We start from the raw sequence: 16,512 nt of genomic DNA, 5'->3' as shown, positions 1-16,512 counted from the left end.
ATCACATAATCTCTTCTATTATCACCAAATTCTCTCTCTACTGAATCATTTTTCAAGTCCTAGACCCCATATCCACCTACAGCTACCACACCATTTCCTTTCCTTTAACAGCAAAATTCCTTGAAGGAGTTACCAGTAATCAATATTTTCAGTCCCTTGCTCTCTATTCTTTTGTATGCCACTATAGTTGGCTATTGTTCCCACTGCTTCACCAAAATCATTCTAATAAAGGTCACCAATAATCTCACTAAACCACATGTTTAACAACCTGTGTTCATGTTATTAGATGTCAAGACCAGACAGCATCTGACACAGTCAATCATTTCTTCCTTTAGGTAACTTCATCTGGCTTCCAGACCACCATGGTCTCTTACTTCTCTTACCTCAGGCCATCTCTCCTGTTCTTCCCAACTTCTAAATGCTGATGCACCCCAAGGGCTCTGCTTTGGTCTCTTCATTACTGTAGCTGTTTATATCTAAGTTCATGATTTTAAATTACTAACAAACTGATAAATCCCAAATTTATATACCATCCCCCAAAGCCTTCTCTAAGCTCCATGCTCATCAGCCAAAGGTTTATTCAAACATTCTGCACCTGGATACCTAATAGGCATCTCAAGTTAAAATGCCCAAATCATAATTTTTCAATACCCCTCCCCAAATCTTCTTATCTTTCTCATCTAAGTAAACAGCACCAACATTTACCTAATCATCTATTCAGACTCTCTCTCCTTCACCTATGTATGTCTAATCCATCAGCAAGTTCTGCCTACTCTACTGTAAAATATATCTGACTCTGACCACTTCTTACTACCTCCACTGTACCTGTTCCAAGCTACCATCATTTCTTTCCTTGGACACTGCTACAGATTCCTAAATGGTCTACCCTCCTCCTCGCCCGTCCTCCTTTTACAGTCCAGTCCCAATAGAAAAACCATAGTGATTCATCATTCCCTTGTACAAAATACTCTATAAAGCTTTCCCATGATATTCAGAATAAAATATCCAACTGGCCAGGTGGCTCAGTTGTTGGAGCATTGTTCAGTACATCAAAAGGTTGCAGGTTCGATCCCTGATGAGGACACATACCTAGGTTGCAGGTTTGATCCCTGGTTATGGCACACACCTAGGTTACAGGTTCCATTCCCAGTCAGGGAGCACGCAGTAGGGAACAGATGGATTTTTCTCTCTCAACAATATTTTCTTTCCCTCTCCTCCCACCCCGCCCGCCAAAATCAAGAAACATATCCTCTGTGAAAATTTTAAAGAGTATATTACACAAACACACAAACTCCATCATGGTGTCAAAGTGCCTACATAATTTTCATCTTCTAACACTGAATTCATCTTCTAACACTGTTCAAGTCCTCATATATTACCTTCCAATCACTCTACAGTTGCTTTCTTGCTCCTCAAATACAAGAATGTTTCTACCTCAAAGCCTTCAGACTGGTTGTGCCACCTACCCAGTCTTTCCTCCAAACAACTTCACATCCTTTCAAATCTCATCTACATTCCAAAGCAAACTCCTACCACTCTCCTCAACTGTGGCTCTATCCCATTACTCTGATTTTTCTTCATAGTGTCTAAATTCTGTAAAACAGCATACCATTTTCTTGTCTACATTTCTTTCTTCTCCCATTGGTATTTAAGTGCCATAAGGGCAAGATGCTGATTAAGTTCGTTAGTATTTAGAGGCAGTTTTTAATTTCGAGTATGATTAGCCATCAAAACTATTTTTATTAACATTAAAATGTTAAATTTTTAAAATTTCCCTAAATATACTAATCATATAGGAAACAAAATATAAATATATTGGTATATAATAACTTCTATTAATCTCACTACCTAGTTTTGAAGCTCTTTCTCCTGTACAAATAACAGCTGTAGAATCTTTTGGTACTTTTTCACTTTTTTCTTCTGAGGATCTCCGAGGTAATGCTGATTGTCCCATTTTCCGAAGGGGAGCTAGCTGCCATTTTTTCATTTCACTATCTCTACCATCTGATGAGTTTTTGCCTTCACCAGATTCCTGGAAAAAATAATATTTAGTTCATTAGAATTAAAACTATTACACTATCTTTAAACATAAAGCAAGCCTCAAGAGATCTAGATAAAAAAATTAAAACTAATTAGTATTACAGTCTATTACAATACCAAACATACTCAATTCTTTAGCCCAATAACTGTTCAAGTGTTTTTTTTAAAGATGTACAAAAATAATTCTTAATTATTACCAAAAAGAAAAATCACTCTTTCATTCAAAATCCATTTGTTAAGCATCTGTTTTCTACAAAACACATAATAGCCTATTTGGCTCTCCTATATAAAGGAAAACTAAAAAATAGAGATCGTGTTCTCAACAACAAATATTAGAAAAAAACTTATTAGATATAAGATAAGAGTTCTCTTAGTTGGCTATGGGTGTGGGAAAAGGAGGGAGAAATTGTGGAGAAATAAGTTACCTACATTTTCACTATTTTTTAAAGCAAATGAAATTCCATTCACTTATAATAAGTATATCAGTTTAAGTTCTCAGTACAAATTGGCAATTTTAATTCCCATGACATAGAACAAACTGTCATGGTACCTAGGACACCTGCTAGTCTTGTCCTAATATAATCCACAAAGTACTGGTGGTGAAACCAGCATTCTGAGACCCTTGGGAGAAATGATTCACATCACACTAGTGTTTTAAAGATAGGGAAGGACAATGTGTATAGACATATAATCATAGGTTTTAAGACAGAATACATATAAAAACTGATTTTCTCCAAACTAGAAATCTTTTAAATTTTTTTAACTTATTTTCTACCTCTCCAACTAGATTCACTTGACAGCAGGTGCTTATTTCAATCAGTGCTATATAACCAAGTCTGGTGCCAGGCTTGGCATACAGTAGGAACTCAATAAATAATTCAACATAAAATCTAGGGATAATAAGTGATATTTAAAAAGCAGATTTCATAAACTAAAATTAAACAAGTCTAAAGATTCAACAGTGCATCAAAAAGGAAGCAGTAACGACTTGGATAGCACATGAATTTACAAAACCAGACTAAACAATTCTTTTTCTGAATGGGGGGTGGTTTCTCAAAACATTTACAATATCAGTGATTTTTTAATGTCCTTTTTAGACAAGATGGAGACAATTCAGCTAAATGATAAAACAATGAGCCATATTTCTGAATGACCAAGAAACTGTACCCAAGAAGTGACAATAATAATAAATAGAAGCTTTCCAAAGGTGTTTTACAAATTCTTCTCAATGGAGCTTTCAGTTCTGTATTATCAACTACTTTCGTTTTAATCAAATCAATGGACAAAGCAACAGCATATGTCAGGAGGACATAATCTGATTCTCAGAAAAGTCTTGGCAGACAGAAAACAGTGGATACCATAAGGATTTGGCACACTGGAACCTAATCCATATTTGTCATGTAAGGAGAGTCTGAAAAAACTGAGTTTCTAAGTAATAGAGATTTCGGAGAAAACATGTTTATGCTCTTAAACCTGAATGATTGGACTAAAAGATTTTCAAGGTTCCTTCCAACTCTACAACTCATAGTCACTGTCTTTTGGATCATTATACCTAACCACATACATTTGCTGGCACTATGTTTCCCTCTCAGCACCATCTGTAAGAACAATAAATCAATTAGAAAAATCAACAGTAATAAAAAGGTAGACAATGAAAATAAAGAAAATTTAATCAGCTAAAGTGCTGTGTCCTCTATACACTGCTCCTATAATTTACTAAATATTTTACGATTTCCATTTAGAAAATACTTTTATAAGGTAGCTAAACATATAAGAATGAAGAAAAACTGACAACTTCTCACATTTTAAAAGAAAAATTATGAGGTGAGGGTTCCAAGCAAATACTGGGACAAAGATAAAACAAATTAAGAGTACTTTTCCTGCCCTGGTGGGTGTGGCTCAGTGGATTGTGTGCTGGCCTATGAACCAAGAAGTCACCAGTTTGATTCCCAGTCAGGGCACATGCCGGAGTCGTGGGCTGGGTCCCCAGTTAGGAGTGCATGAGAGGCAACCACACATTGGTGTTTCTCTCCCTCTCTGACTCTCTCCCTTCTCCTCTCTCTAAAAATAAATTAATTTTTTTTTAAAAAAGATTACTCTTCCTTACAGAGAAAATAACTCTTCTACTTGAAAATAATGCCAAATGTGCCCTGGCTGGTGTGGCTCAGTGGATTGAGTACCAGCCTGCAAACTAAGGGGTTCCTGGTTTGATTTCCAGTCAGGGCACATGCCTGGGTTGCTGGCTTGGGTCCCTGGGGGGGGGGGGGGCGGCACACAAGAGGCAAATGCACATTGCACATTGCAAATGCACATTGATATTTCTCTCCCTCTTTCTCCCGCCCTTCCCCTCCCTCTAAATATAAATAAATCTTAAAAAAAATGTCAAATGTAGTTTATAGATTAGAAGACATTTTTATCAGTATAAGTGAAATAAGCCAGTCAGATAAATACAAATACCATGTGATTTATGTGGAATCTAATGAACAACATGAACTAAGAAGAAAAACAGAGATAGACCCATACGGAGCAGGATGACAGTTATTGGTGGGGGACAGTTATTGGTTAACCTCCCCTTGGGAGGTTAAAGGGTGGCAAGGTCAAGGAAAAAGGACTCATGGACAGAGACAACAGTGTAGGGATTCGGGGAGGAGGTGGGTGGAAGCAGAAGAAGGTATGGGGATAATAAATGGTAATGGAAAAAAATTACACAAAAAAGAACTATCAGAGAATAAATTTTATCAGTATACACAATTTACACTTCACACCACAAGATTACACACACCTCCTCTACCACAGAAAATCAAAATACCAAACGAGGGACTAGAAATAGCAGAAAGACCTTAATAAATAAGATCTGTATATTCTTGAAGATGTCGCTACCTGGTTTCACCAAAATAGCCAAATATTTTAAATATTTAAAAATCCATCCATTTTTATAGAAAAATTTTAAAATGTGCACTAGAACAATAAAACCTAAGGAGAAATTTCAAATTCTAATAATCAGTTTACAAAAACTTCTTAAATAACAAAAGAATACATTAGTGAGCAGCTCACCCGTTTTAAAATTTTGACCTTGTGCTTCACTGTATCATCTATATACTTGGTTTTCTCACTTGTTGATGTATGCTTTGATAATCCAAACTTTTCACATTCCATTGTTTTATCTTCACTATGGACTTCAACTTTAGCTTGGTTTTCCAAAATATCTGAATCTGCTATTTCAGTCTTTTTATCTTCTTCAGCACAACATTTCACACACACATATTCTTTGTCTTCCTCTCCCATTTGCTGTGCTTGAGAAAGACTTAACCCAACACAATCACCATGAAACCAGTCATCGCATCTTCCACAGCCAACCATAAACCTAGAAGAAAAAAAACTTTAATTTGACGTTTTCTTAAAAACTAATGTCAAGTCTAAATTATATTCTCAATATTTGATAATTTGCACGTTTTATAACTTTAACCATTCTGTCAGTTCAACATAGAGCAAGTTTTCAGAAAAAAATATTCAATAAAAATGAAACTTTTAATAATCCACCTATTTCCCCTCTAGTATTGAGAAAATACTGAAAAATAAAAACCCATAGGGGTGAAAATAAAGAGCAACTGACCTTTGTTAGTATACTCTATAAAGTTATTCCATAGAGTACTCTATGGAATAACAATATATCTCTAGTGAGAAGGGTAAAGTCTGTGATAATTTGATCATAATCCATCAAAATCACATTTATCACAGACCTGCAATCACACATAAAATTGAATAGTTTATCCAATCATTTTTAATGAAAGAAAAACCAGATTAATGAAAATACAATTCAAAAACCAAAATAATGAAGTCTCTCAGACTGTTTCTTATTCACCATCTTAACTATGTAACTATTCTTTGAGCTCAAAATATTCTGTTTCAGAGTGTGGCATTATTTAGCTAAATCTTACATACTTTTGAGTGCGCACTTCTTTAATACTGACCCAGCACTTCAGCTGATGAACTTTTTCCAAAGTAAACACCATTATATCTTAATGTAAAATATTAGTATTCAGTATTAATATTTCTAAGTCATGTCCTTATAACTTTTCCCTTTACTGCATTGTATCTAAGAAATAATTTCACTAATGAAAACCTCCAGGGACATGAGATTTATGACTTATGGCAAATCTGATACACAGGAATGTGAGGGAGAGATTATCTTTTTTACATACTTTACAAACCACTGTTAGGAAAACTACAAAGCTCACTTAATCATGTTTAACAGTTTCCTTTCTTCTTCAGGTTAGTAACTTATGCTATGCTTGGAAAATTAAGGATTCAGGTATATTCTTTCAGGTCAAGACTGTGCTGATTTTGATGGTAAGGATAGTGGCACCAACCATGTGTCAACCCCTATTTTAAAACCTATGGTACAACAGGAAGATGTTAAAGGTAATACATGAGTTATATGGCCAACTCTCCCTAAATACCCCACAGATCCTGTTTAAATATTGGAACCATAAAAACTGTATGAACTTCAATCTTCACAGTCATCTTCAGTCTATCATGAGAAAAGTCATGTCAAATACCCTGTTCCTCTCTAGCAGCACTCTTCTTGTATGCTCTATGGTATATGAAGCTTCTGCTGTGCGTTAAGGACTAGATCTCAAGTCTGTAATTCACCATTCCTTACCCTAACTGGTAATGTCTGTGCTAGCTTTACCAGATAAGCCATCATTTCACCAATGACTCATTTGGTTTGGGGCGGGGGGGAGAAAAATCTCATCCCTTATGTAAAAGCTAACAAAACCACCAGAATCTTTTAGATTCATAACCCTACCATGTAAACTTTTAAACAATGTGATATTAGTTTTCAAAATAGAAGTGGTTTCTCTAGGTCTGGGGAGATTTTTGATGGGTGGTACAATGATATACAGATCTTAGAACCAACAGAAAAATAAAGTTTGAAAAATACAGGTGCTTTAAAGTTTTATTTCACATTTCAATGTCATTAAGAAATGCTACTTCTTGAAAGCAATGTCTTTGAAATATTAAGGGAAAGCTAAGTGATTTCCCTTTATTTCCATTATCAGAAGTGTATTATGGTTTCTTCACATCTGAAGCTTTTCAGTAAGACACTATACACAATAAAACCCATACACTATGACCACAATTATGCTTTTCCTCTAAATCCAAATCTAAGTTATCAATTTACATACCACATTAATGAATTCCAAAGTTTATTTTAGAGGGGAAGAATAGTTTTATAATCATGAAATTTTTCATCATGCCTCAGTTCTGAGTTTGTCTCCTCAAACTTCAGAGGCTGTGAAAAGCAACTATCTAGTGTCATCGATGATATCTTGTTTTAGATAGTTTATGTAATAATGCAGTTAAATAAAATTGAGTAATCAAGAAAAATAACATTACTAATTCCCACATATCCTCAGGCAAAACAGTTAACTTGAAAATGAAATTCAAAACCCAGAACGTAAATATGGATCAGTATTTAAAACTTAGAAGTACTATGAACTTTATGAACCATATTATATTTTTAAAAGATGGCCTATCACAAAGAGATTATTTTATTCCCTTTCTATATTATTTTTCATGGGGGGAGGACAGTATGGATAACACAACAGGATCCCTCTCCCATTTTCTGGTATCCTTGAATTTCTGATTACCAAGAGGCAAAAATCACTTAATAGACTACAAGCTGGATGTTAAAATCTTTCATCACTTAAAAAAAATAGTGTGGAATTTAGCTTTAAATTAAGTGGCTTGTCAGCATAAATCAGTTAAAAAGAAGCTTGACAATGTTTGTTTTCCCATATTATATGTTCATACATGAAATTTAAAGTAAAAAATAAAAACTAATCAACTGTAAAATTATTAAAAACTTGAAATTGTTTTGGCATAAAGCCAAAATTTTCAAGTTTTTTTCCGAAGTAAACCACAAACCAATATTATAGATTCCTGTTAGCAAATTCTTCACTAATTCATTAACAATGTAACTGTTACAAGATGGGCCTTCAGTTGTTTCCTTTAAATGACAAATGCAGGCCACATGTGTGTGTGTGTAATTCTGTGTGTGTCAATGTATATACACAACACTTAAGATGAGAGTTCAATTTCACATAAACATTAAATCAGTATTTTTGTCACTAACTACCTAATATGCAGAGAAAAATACTTATCAAACTCTTAAAAGCCCTGAGGAAAAGCCAGAAAACATTTATTCTAGGTAGAAATCTTCTCGGAATAAAATTTTTAATTATAAAGCTTTGAATACATGCTAAGATGTGTTTGTTTTTAAATTTCATCCAGTAACTAGCCTATAATCAAGAAATTATAGCATAAACATACAAACATCTTCGGGAGAGCTAGCAACAAAAAAACTAACTTGATCCTTCCAAAATACTAACTTGCTTGTAATTTTAAAAAGTTCAACGGTAACATTAACTTTTTAAAATGAGTATTAAACAGTCTGGTTTTTAAAACAGTATGTATATATCTGTTTTAAGGCTGAATCAGATAAGTAAACAAAATCAGGGGAAAAAAACAAAATATGCCCAGCATGATGTATATGAATTATTAGTCAATACTTATTGTCTTTAGGGCATGTATACAAATTGCTTATGGTCAAATATTACATTTGGCCATACCATGAACAAATCTATTAAAAAATATAATTTCCACTGGAAGCACATACAAAAAGTTAACCTCCGATGCAATACATGGAAAATGCTGAAGATTTAATAGTCTTTACCAAAGCAAGGCTGTCACAAGTGCTAGAAAATGTCATATTAATAGCTTTCAGTGGACTAGTGCATGACATAAAAAAGATGAAAATTATTTCCAATATGCCCTTTCTAACAAATTCAATCTTATGCATGAAATTAACAAAAATATCATGCTGCATGACAGGCACATCTTTTGAGTAACCTCAATATATGCAAGCACAATGTATCAAAATAATGAAGACTAATTAATATGTAAAGAAAAAAACCAATCAATTATTCAGGGTTCTTTATTCAGAAAATTGAAATAATGTGTAATGGTACTTCCAAAATTGCCCATTTCCAATGTTGTTATATATTATTCATGTAAATTACATAGGATGAACTCAAACTTCCCATATATCTAATACTCTTATTTTCCAAACTGAAGCAAAGAAACTCAAGGTTTTACAGAGTAGATCCATAAGATGGTATTAGATAAAAAACAGTAGGACTTAACATTTAATCTTCACTTTAGGAAAATAACTTGATTTTGATAAAATGAGTCATTTAAAAGCCTGGGCAAACTCCTGAGGACCAGCCATCAAAAGTTTATCTTTTAAAAACCTACATAATAACATCCTTAACATGGATTCCAACTCTAGACCAAAATTTCATTTTAGAAACTTTAAGGCTCCTAACTCTATTCCTCTGACCACATGGCACCATAATAATTTTTAGAAGATTCTAGCAGAAAGAAAAGGGCTGGCATAAAAGAGGACTTAAATGCACATTCCAAGTGTCTAATTCTCATAGGCCTCAAAATTTATAGCAGGCCCACTTTACGATATTTGAATAGGTATTTTAAATTTAAAAAAAGCATAAAGAACATGTAAGTGAGGGCAACGTAGACCTATATTCAAACAAGTCACAATTTTTAGAAACTGGGATGTATAAAATAATCACTGAACTGATACTAAAAATTAGGCCACAGGCTGAGACAAAAATGAAGAAACCCTTTGACATAAACTTATTTTTTAGAGAATAGCCACAAGTCTTCTCACACTCTCCCCAATCACCCCTCCACACACTAAAATAATGAATTACCACACACTTTACTAAGTTGTCCCTCCCTAGTTTCGTTTTTATGCAATCTGATAGTGCTGGGAAAGTCACTACAACATTTACTTTCACGAGTAAGGACATTATAATGTGCAAGTTACAATGTTCTTTCATCATGTCAACGTTGATAGAAGTTCCAACAGCAATCTGAACACTTGAACAGGAAAATCTTGTTGCTGCAAACTCCACTTCATTTCTTGTTTTCCTTTCTTAAAAAGCTAGTAAACAAAATACATGATGCGGGGACAGAGGGAGTGCCATAAAACTATAAACTGAATCCTAAGGAAAGAATGCTGAAGAACAGTGCTAAAATCATTTCTTAAAAGATCAGAGTTCACAAGAAATCCTCCAAATCATTAAAACATTCAAAAAGAAAGAACTTGTTTTCACTCCATTCCAGGTTATATACAAAATTCGCCTGGTAATTTAACAGCTGTTTTAGCTATCAAATTTCACTCCAAGGTCAGTTTTATAGTAATAAAGTAGTAGTATTAAGTTATAGTGTGCTTCATTTTTGCCTCCCTCCCCCAAAAAAATCTTCAAAAGAAAAATAAAATCTCCATTATGACCTTCACACTTTATTACTAGTTTTTCTGAAACCAAATAAAATAATATATACAAACCCAAGGCAGTATAACAATTTTCTAATTAGCAGAAAGGTTTTTATTCCCCCTAGATGTAATGACTGAATCACACTAACTGGTTACAACGACAAAACATTTCCATATATACCAAATGTTGGTTAGATTATACTTTTTTAAATGTTCTAAGATGACATATTTGTAAATTCAGTGACTCCATCTTCCTATCATTTATCCAGGAATGATGAGGGGTTTTGTTGTTGCTGGTGTTTCTGCAAAAGTCTTTGTATATTAAATAATTTCTCTGTATAAAAACGTTCACACTAATCCCACCCTAAAAAAGCAATTTCTCTTCAATGTACACATCACACACACACACACACACACACACACACCTGTTGCCATGTGGTTTTTTGCAAAACCCACACTGCTTGCTGGGGGTCCACATATATTTGCTTTCAAATGAAGAGCTATGATCTAAGCCTTCTCTTTTTATGGTAGCTATGTTATCTGGAATGAACAAGGGTGGCTCATCCAAAGAAAAACTTTTGCTGCTTCTTCTTTGGCGGGGCTGTAGGTTCTTCTCAGGTTTTTTTAGTTTCAGTTTATCCTCCTCCTTAAAATGCTCTGCACCACCTACATGTTCAAGCTCTTCCTTCACGTGACTATTGGTTTTCAAAGTGGGAGCCAGCTGCTGGGACTTATGGCACTGTTTCTGGCAAGGATGTAATAAATGTCCAGTTTGTGCAGGATGATGAGGTTCTTTAGAGCAACCAGGATGACCATGAGGCTTATCACTCAATGAATGAGTCACAGGTTTGGAAATCTGTACTAAATTTTGGTCTTGCATTTTTTTTGATATAGAATGAGCTGGATTCTTCACAGACTTAACCCCAGAATTGCAAGTCTGAATCTTTAAATCCTTATCAATTTGTTTTTTTCTCACTTTGACTGGCCTATGAAAATTTTGTTGAGATTCTCGTTCATCAGCATTTCTTTTCACACTTTTAACACTAGCTTTAGTTTTGTTATGCATTAATTCATGCTTTGCTGCAACAATTTTTTTCAGAGCATTTGTGGTCGTGTTTTGCTTAGAATGTACTACAAGTTTTGTGTGTTTGGATTTTATGTTTTTTGACTCTAGGCAAGAAACATTACTTAATGGGCTGTTTCTGTCATCCTGAAGGTTCGCTGTTTCATTAGACTCCATTTTAATACTTTCAACAATATTCAACTGTTTCGAATTTTGGTCAGGCACATCACAAACAGCATTTTCTACAATATTACTTTCTGGTTCTAAAGCACTAGTATCGATCATCTCAAAGTTTGACTTGTTAAATTCAGTGCTCTCCAACTGCTTATGATTAGACTCTATGTCTTTACAATAACCCAATGGTTCCACTTCATTTCTATGAAGGGAGTTCTTAGCTTTATCAGATTCCATGGTATTCTTCAATTCCAAATGACATTCTTTTACTTCATCCACAGAACTAGACAAACCTACAAGGTTCTTTTCAGTCTTATTTGTACAAGCAGCATCACCAGATAGAGCAGAAGATGCAGGTTCCTCAACAATTCGGTCACCTTCATGGGATAATTTTACTGTTTCCTTTAATTCTTGTTCAACTTTTCCCTTCACCCTCATTTCTTCACCAATAGTCTCATCCATTTTATCGGAAATAGAATCATTCTGTTCATGTTCTTCTTTATCTGAAAATGTAAACAATGTGCTAGTAACCGTCTTAGTCTTGATTCTACATTCAATCAGATCTTCGTTTTTCTTTTCCTCAATATTATCACAAGTCTCTGAAAGGAGTGGACAATTTAATTCATGTGATGGCACATTTGCTTTCCCCTGATTATTACACTTCTGCTTAGAATCTAATCCAGCTTCATCCTTCATTTCAAGACAAGATGACACAGAATGACTTGTAGACACTGATACTGCTGGTACCACTTCAATTTGTTCAATATGCCGACTGCTCCTTCTGCTCTCTTTATGGTACTCAGGCTTTGGCGATGTACAAGCTTCTTCTTTAATCTGACTCCTCTCTGGTTGCTTTCCCCCTGCTTTAGGGGCAGATATAGTCTTCACAGGTGTTTTTTTTGTGCTATTTAAAGGTGCTGCATTTGAACGCTTGGCAAGAGTGCTTTGTCGCAAACTTCTTACTTGTTCTATCACAAGGGAAAAAAATAAATAAAAATAACTTAGCTATTTTGCCATGTCTTTTAATTTCAATACAATTTAGAATATACATTTCTTTATTCTGAGCTACAAAATGTATCATTTCAATTAAAATGTACTGAACAGTTACTCATGATGGTGAATTTAGAGACAGCGAGATATATTTTATATTTATGAAAGTTCTATAAATTCTAGCTGGGGAAAACCTCTATAAAATTTAGACTATTCTACCTTACTATATGACAGAAATGTTTTCATCAAGTCTCTCTTCTATAAGAAATAAGCTGGGAGTAAAATAAGTTAAATGAGCTTCCTTTATATCAACACCCATCCTAATGCAAGACTATCATACAGTTTTAAATATTAAATGCTTTTAAAGATATAAAACCAAAGTCAGGTGCCAATAAAATCTGAACTAAAGCACCTATTATAAACAAGATCTGTGAGTTTCAAAGCACAGCCTCAAAAGAACTCTTAATTCCTTTCTGAATGTGCTTTTATTCATATCCCATCATTTTAGCATTCAAGCTATTCCTAAGAAGGGGAAAAAAGTATATGCTAGAATATCAGACAATCAACAAAAGAAAAATTACAATTAAAAACGTTTAAACCAAGAAAATGTATCATAAAAAATATGAAAACAATTTAATAAAGCATCCCACCTTTAATAATGCCTCTAACAAAGAATCTATTAATTTGTGTTTTCCTCCTTTCCGTATCTGGATATATCCTCTAGGGAAAGGAGAAACACGAAGTGGGGGGAAAAATGAGAAGAAAGAGAGCTGAGTAATTCACTAAGTAGAAAATCAACCCACAAACTAAAATATAAAATAAAAAGCTGTTTCCAATCCTATGCATATCAAATACTCTGAATCAATTCTGTATAAAAACTGAACATCAGCAACTTAAAAAAAAATTTCCTACCTTTCAAGTGTAAAACCCTAATATGCACCAATATTCAGAACACTTCCCACTGTACTTGAACAATAAAAAAATGTGAAAAAAATAATAAAAAGTTTTAAAAAATAAAGAACACTTCCCTAATTTTTAATGTATCACTAACTGTGAGATTCTTAAATGTATGTCCCCATTTGTCTATAACAGTCCTAGGTGACAGCATACCCTTTCACACTTAATTGTCCCAGTTTGGACAAGAAATTATATGGTCATCCTAGTCTTAGAGACATTTCCTAATTCCTTCAGCACTTGGTAAAATATCTAATCGTTAGGTTAAACTTTTTAAAATTTCTTAGTGGATTATGAACTGTTTATCATATGTTCAACTATATAAGTAACATTTTTAAATAACTCAAATTCCAATGGTTGGTTATCAGTATTTCGATAAATTTTACAGCTCTGAAGACAGCTTGTAATAATTTACAGCTCTATTTTATTCACCTGCTCTGACATAAAATAAAGAACATTTAACATCCATTACCTAAGTGGTTGCTAAAAATGATAAACAGCACATTCAATTGTGAAGGTATACAGATAACAAATTGTTTTGCAATAGTAACTGATTTACTGAGCAGAGGGTAAAGTCATTTTTTCTTCTCTAATATCAACTACCTTAGTTTCAAACCTGGATGTATAGGCCAAACATTTGTCTATAATGTGCATTCTATATTTTTCATTTCTCAAAGTCACAAGTATATACCAAATAACTGATTAAAAATATAAAATGAGAAAAAGATGATAAAGTAAATACATGCATCTAAGTCAACTCACTTCTCAAAACCCCACTAAAGCTATAGAAAAAAACATGCATCTAAAGGAAAGAAAGAACAGGAGAAAACACTAATAATTTTGGAAGCGGAACAAGAAATCAAGAAGCAACTGATGTAAGGGATTCAGGAAAAGACAGGCGCCAAAAGCTGGAAATGCTGGCAAGAATTCAAATGCTGGTCATTAACGCCTCAAAAGGCTTAGAAATTGGTGACCTCAGATGATTCTAAAGTGGGGATGAAGGCGGGTAGTTAAAAATGAGCTGAAGGTATTTAAGAAGCAGTTAGATCTCTAGGCTCCTTCTCTCCCCAACTCCATCTGTTTAGACAATTCCCATTCCCTGGTCCTAATCCAAGACTGGAAGGCTTATTTTCTGGAGAGTGTACAACAGTGTTTCTAGGCTGTACATCAGTCACAGATAAAAATTGAAGGATAAAGTACACTGCAATTTGTGAGATTAAGGTAATGTATATACACTGAAAACAGAGACATCCCAAGCAACTTCCCTTAAGGACTCCCATAATTATGCTAGCAATCTAAATTCTGACATCAAGATTCCTCCCCAAAAATATCACAGCCAGTTCACCACACAGTGATGCTCATAATTAACAACACCCAATCCATACATTAAAAGGTTCCATACAGTTTTAGTTTCCTAAACATGAGCCAACAATCAAGGATCAGACGTTTAGGAAAGTCTCTAACGCTGAAAAGACTGCCCCCCCCACCCCCCGCAAAAAAACAACATGGAAAAAATTAAACTCTATGAAAGAGAAAAACCTTTTAAAACACCGTTAAGTACCTTGTGATGAAAAATAGAAGTACAGCGTACATGAAACAACACTAGAATGCTACAAAAAATACTATTTCCAAAACAAAAAAAGAAGATTCACAAATTATAAAGGCAAAATTTGATGGAAAAGTTAGAAGGATAAATATGAGAAAATTTCAGCAAGTAAAGAAAAAACACAAAGAGGTGAAGACTAGGCAAGATAAAGAAAATGAAGGCCTATCCCTGCTATCTAATGCCTAAGTAACAGGAGTTCCAGAAAGCAAGAGCAGAGAAAATAAAGAAGGAAATTTACTGATGCGACATTTCAAGAAATGTTCCAGAATTGAATAATAGTTTCAGACTAAAAAGACGTACTGAATACCCAGCTCAATACAGAGAACAAACCTACACCAAAATATATTACCAGAAATATCAAAGCACTAGAGCTGATATTACGAAAATGGAACAGTTTCAAATTTCTGAAGGAAAATGAATTCCAACCCTGAATTTCTGTATGAAGTAAGAATACTAAAGCTTAATAATGCACAGTGGGAAATCAATAACTACCTACATCAGAAAAATCAGAAAGTAGCCACATATAAATATTGGGATGTTTAAGTATATACATACATATGTATATATACATATATTACTTAGAGACATGGAAATAAATGTCAAAAATTAATAAAACCAGCTAAAAGAATTAATAGTGGTTTCCCCTCTGAGAAAATGAAAATAGGTAGTGGGATAGCAAGTATTAGATATTTATACAAATAGTCAATTCCTTAAATTATGTGAATATGCAATTTCAATTAAAATTTTTAAAAATCACACCAACAAATTGGTATAAACTCAAAATTGATTAATATCAAAATGTTCAGCAAACTGACAATTTATCACATCTGTCCCTACATCTTTGATGTTCTAGGTAATCTTTGGAAGGATTACCTTGTGCCATTAAACGAGGTGATTTTCTTGGTGATCTCACTGAATTTTCTTCTACTTTGTCCCTCAAATTCCTGTTAGGTAAAATCAGTTCTTCTTCGTCAATGGTATCATTGCCACTTTCTTTAACAACTCCTTCGTCCATAATATCGTCAAGACCAACAACTAGAAAAAAACAAGAACAAAAAAAAAATTACTCCTATAAAATATTGGGGATGCTTAATTACTTAACAGCAGTACAGAAAACATTGTGAGAATGTAATGCAATACTACATAGTCTTGAAAATCTATGTTTATTCCTACTTTGTGATAATTCTACTACCAAACTCCCAATTTGGTAATACAAACTTCTCCCTTATGAGGTAACTAGTCAAAGAGAAGATTAGCTATAATCTTTCTTGGTATGATGTACACTACCACTCTCACTTATCATTCACCGTACCTTTGTGAACA

At 33.9% G+C, this 16,512-nt stretch overlaps 1 protein-coding gene across 6 annotated transcripts in view; it reads right to left on the bottom strand.

Annotated features, from left to right (window-relative positions):
- PHF3 (PHD finger protein 3) overlaps window positions 1–16,512 on the bottom strand; it is a 78,231-nt gene that overhangs the window by 26,585 nt on the left and 35,134 nt on the right. For 5 of the 6 annotated variants that reach the window (XM_045842612.1, XM_045842614.1, XM_045842615.1 and 2 more), the window contains 4 exons: window positions 16,063–16,224; window positions 10,828–12,607; window positions 5,095–5,404; window positions 1,849–2,032 (listed from right to left, as the gene is read on the bottom strand). In XM_045842612.1, coding sequence (XP_045698568.1) covers window positions 1,849–2,032; window positions 5,095–5,404; window positions 10,828–12,607; window positions 16,063–16,224 — 2,436 coding nt within the window. Of the gene's footprint in view, window positions 1–1,848; window positions 2,033–5,094; window positions 5,405–10,827; window positions 12,608–13,279; window positions 13,324–16,062; window positions 16,225–16,512 lie in introns of those variants that run through there. The other variant, XM_045842617.1, reaches the window with a different exon arrangement.

This window comes from Phyllostomus hastatus, unplaced genomic scaffold (assembly GCF_019186645.2).
Source record: "Phyllostomus hastatus isolate PE091 unplaced genomic scaffold, TTU_PhHast_1.1 phas_contig_40, whole genome shotgun sequence".
Taxonomy (NCBI): domain Eukaryota; kingdom Metazoa; phylum Chordata; class Mammalia; order Chiroptera; family Phyllostomidae; genus Phyllostomus; species Phyllostomus hastatus.
The sequence above is the reverse complement of the archived record's forward strand: the minus strand, read 5'-3'. Positions and strand labels throughout refer to the sequence as shown.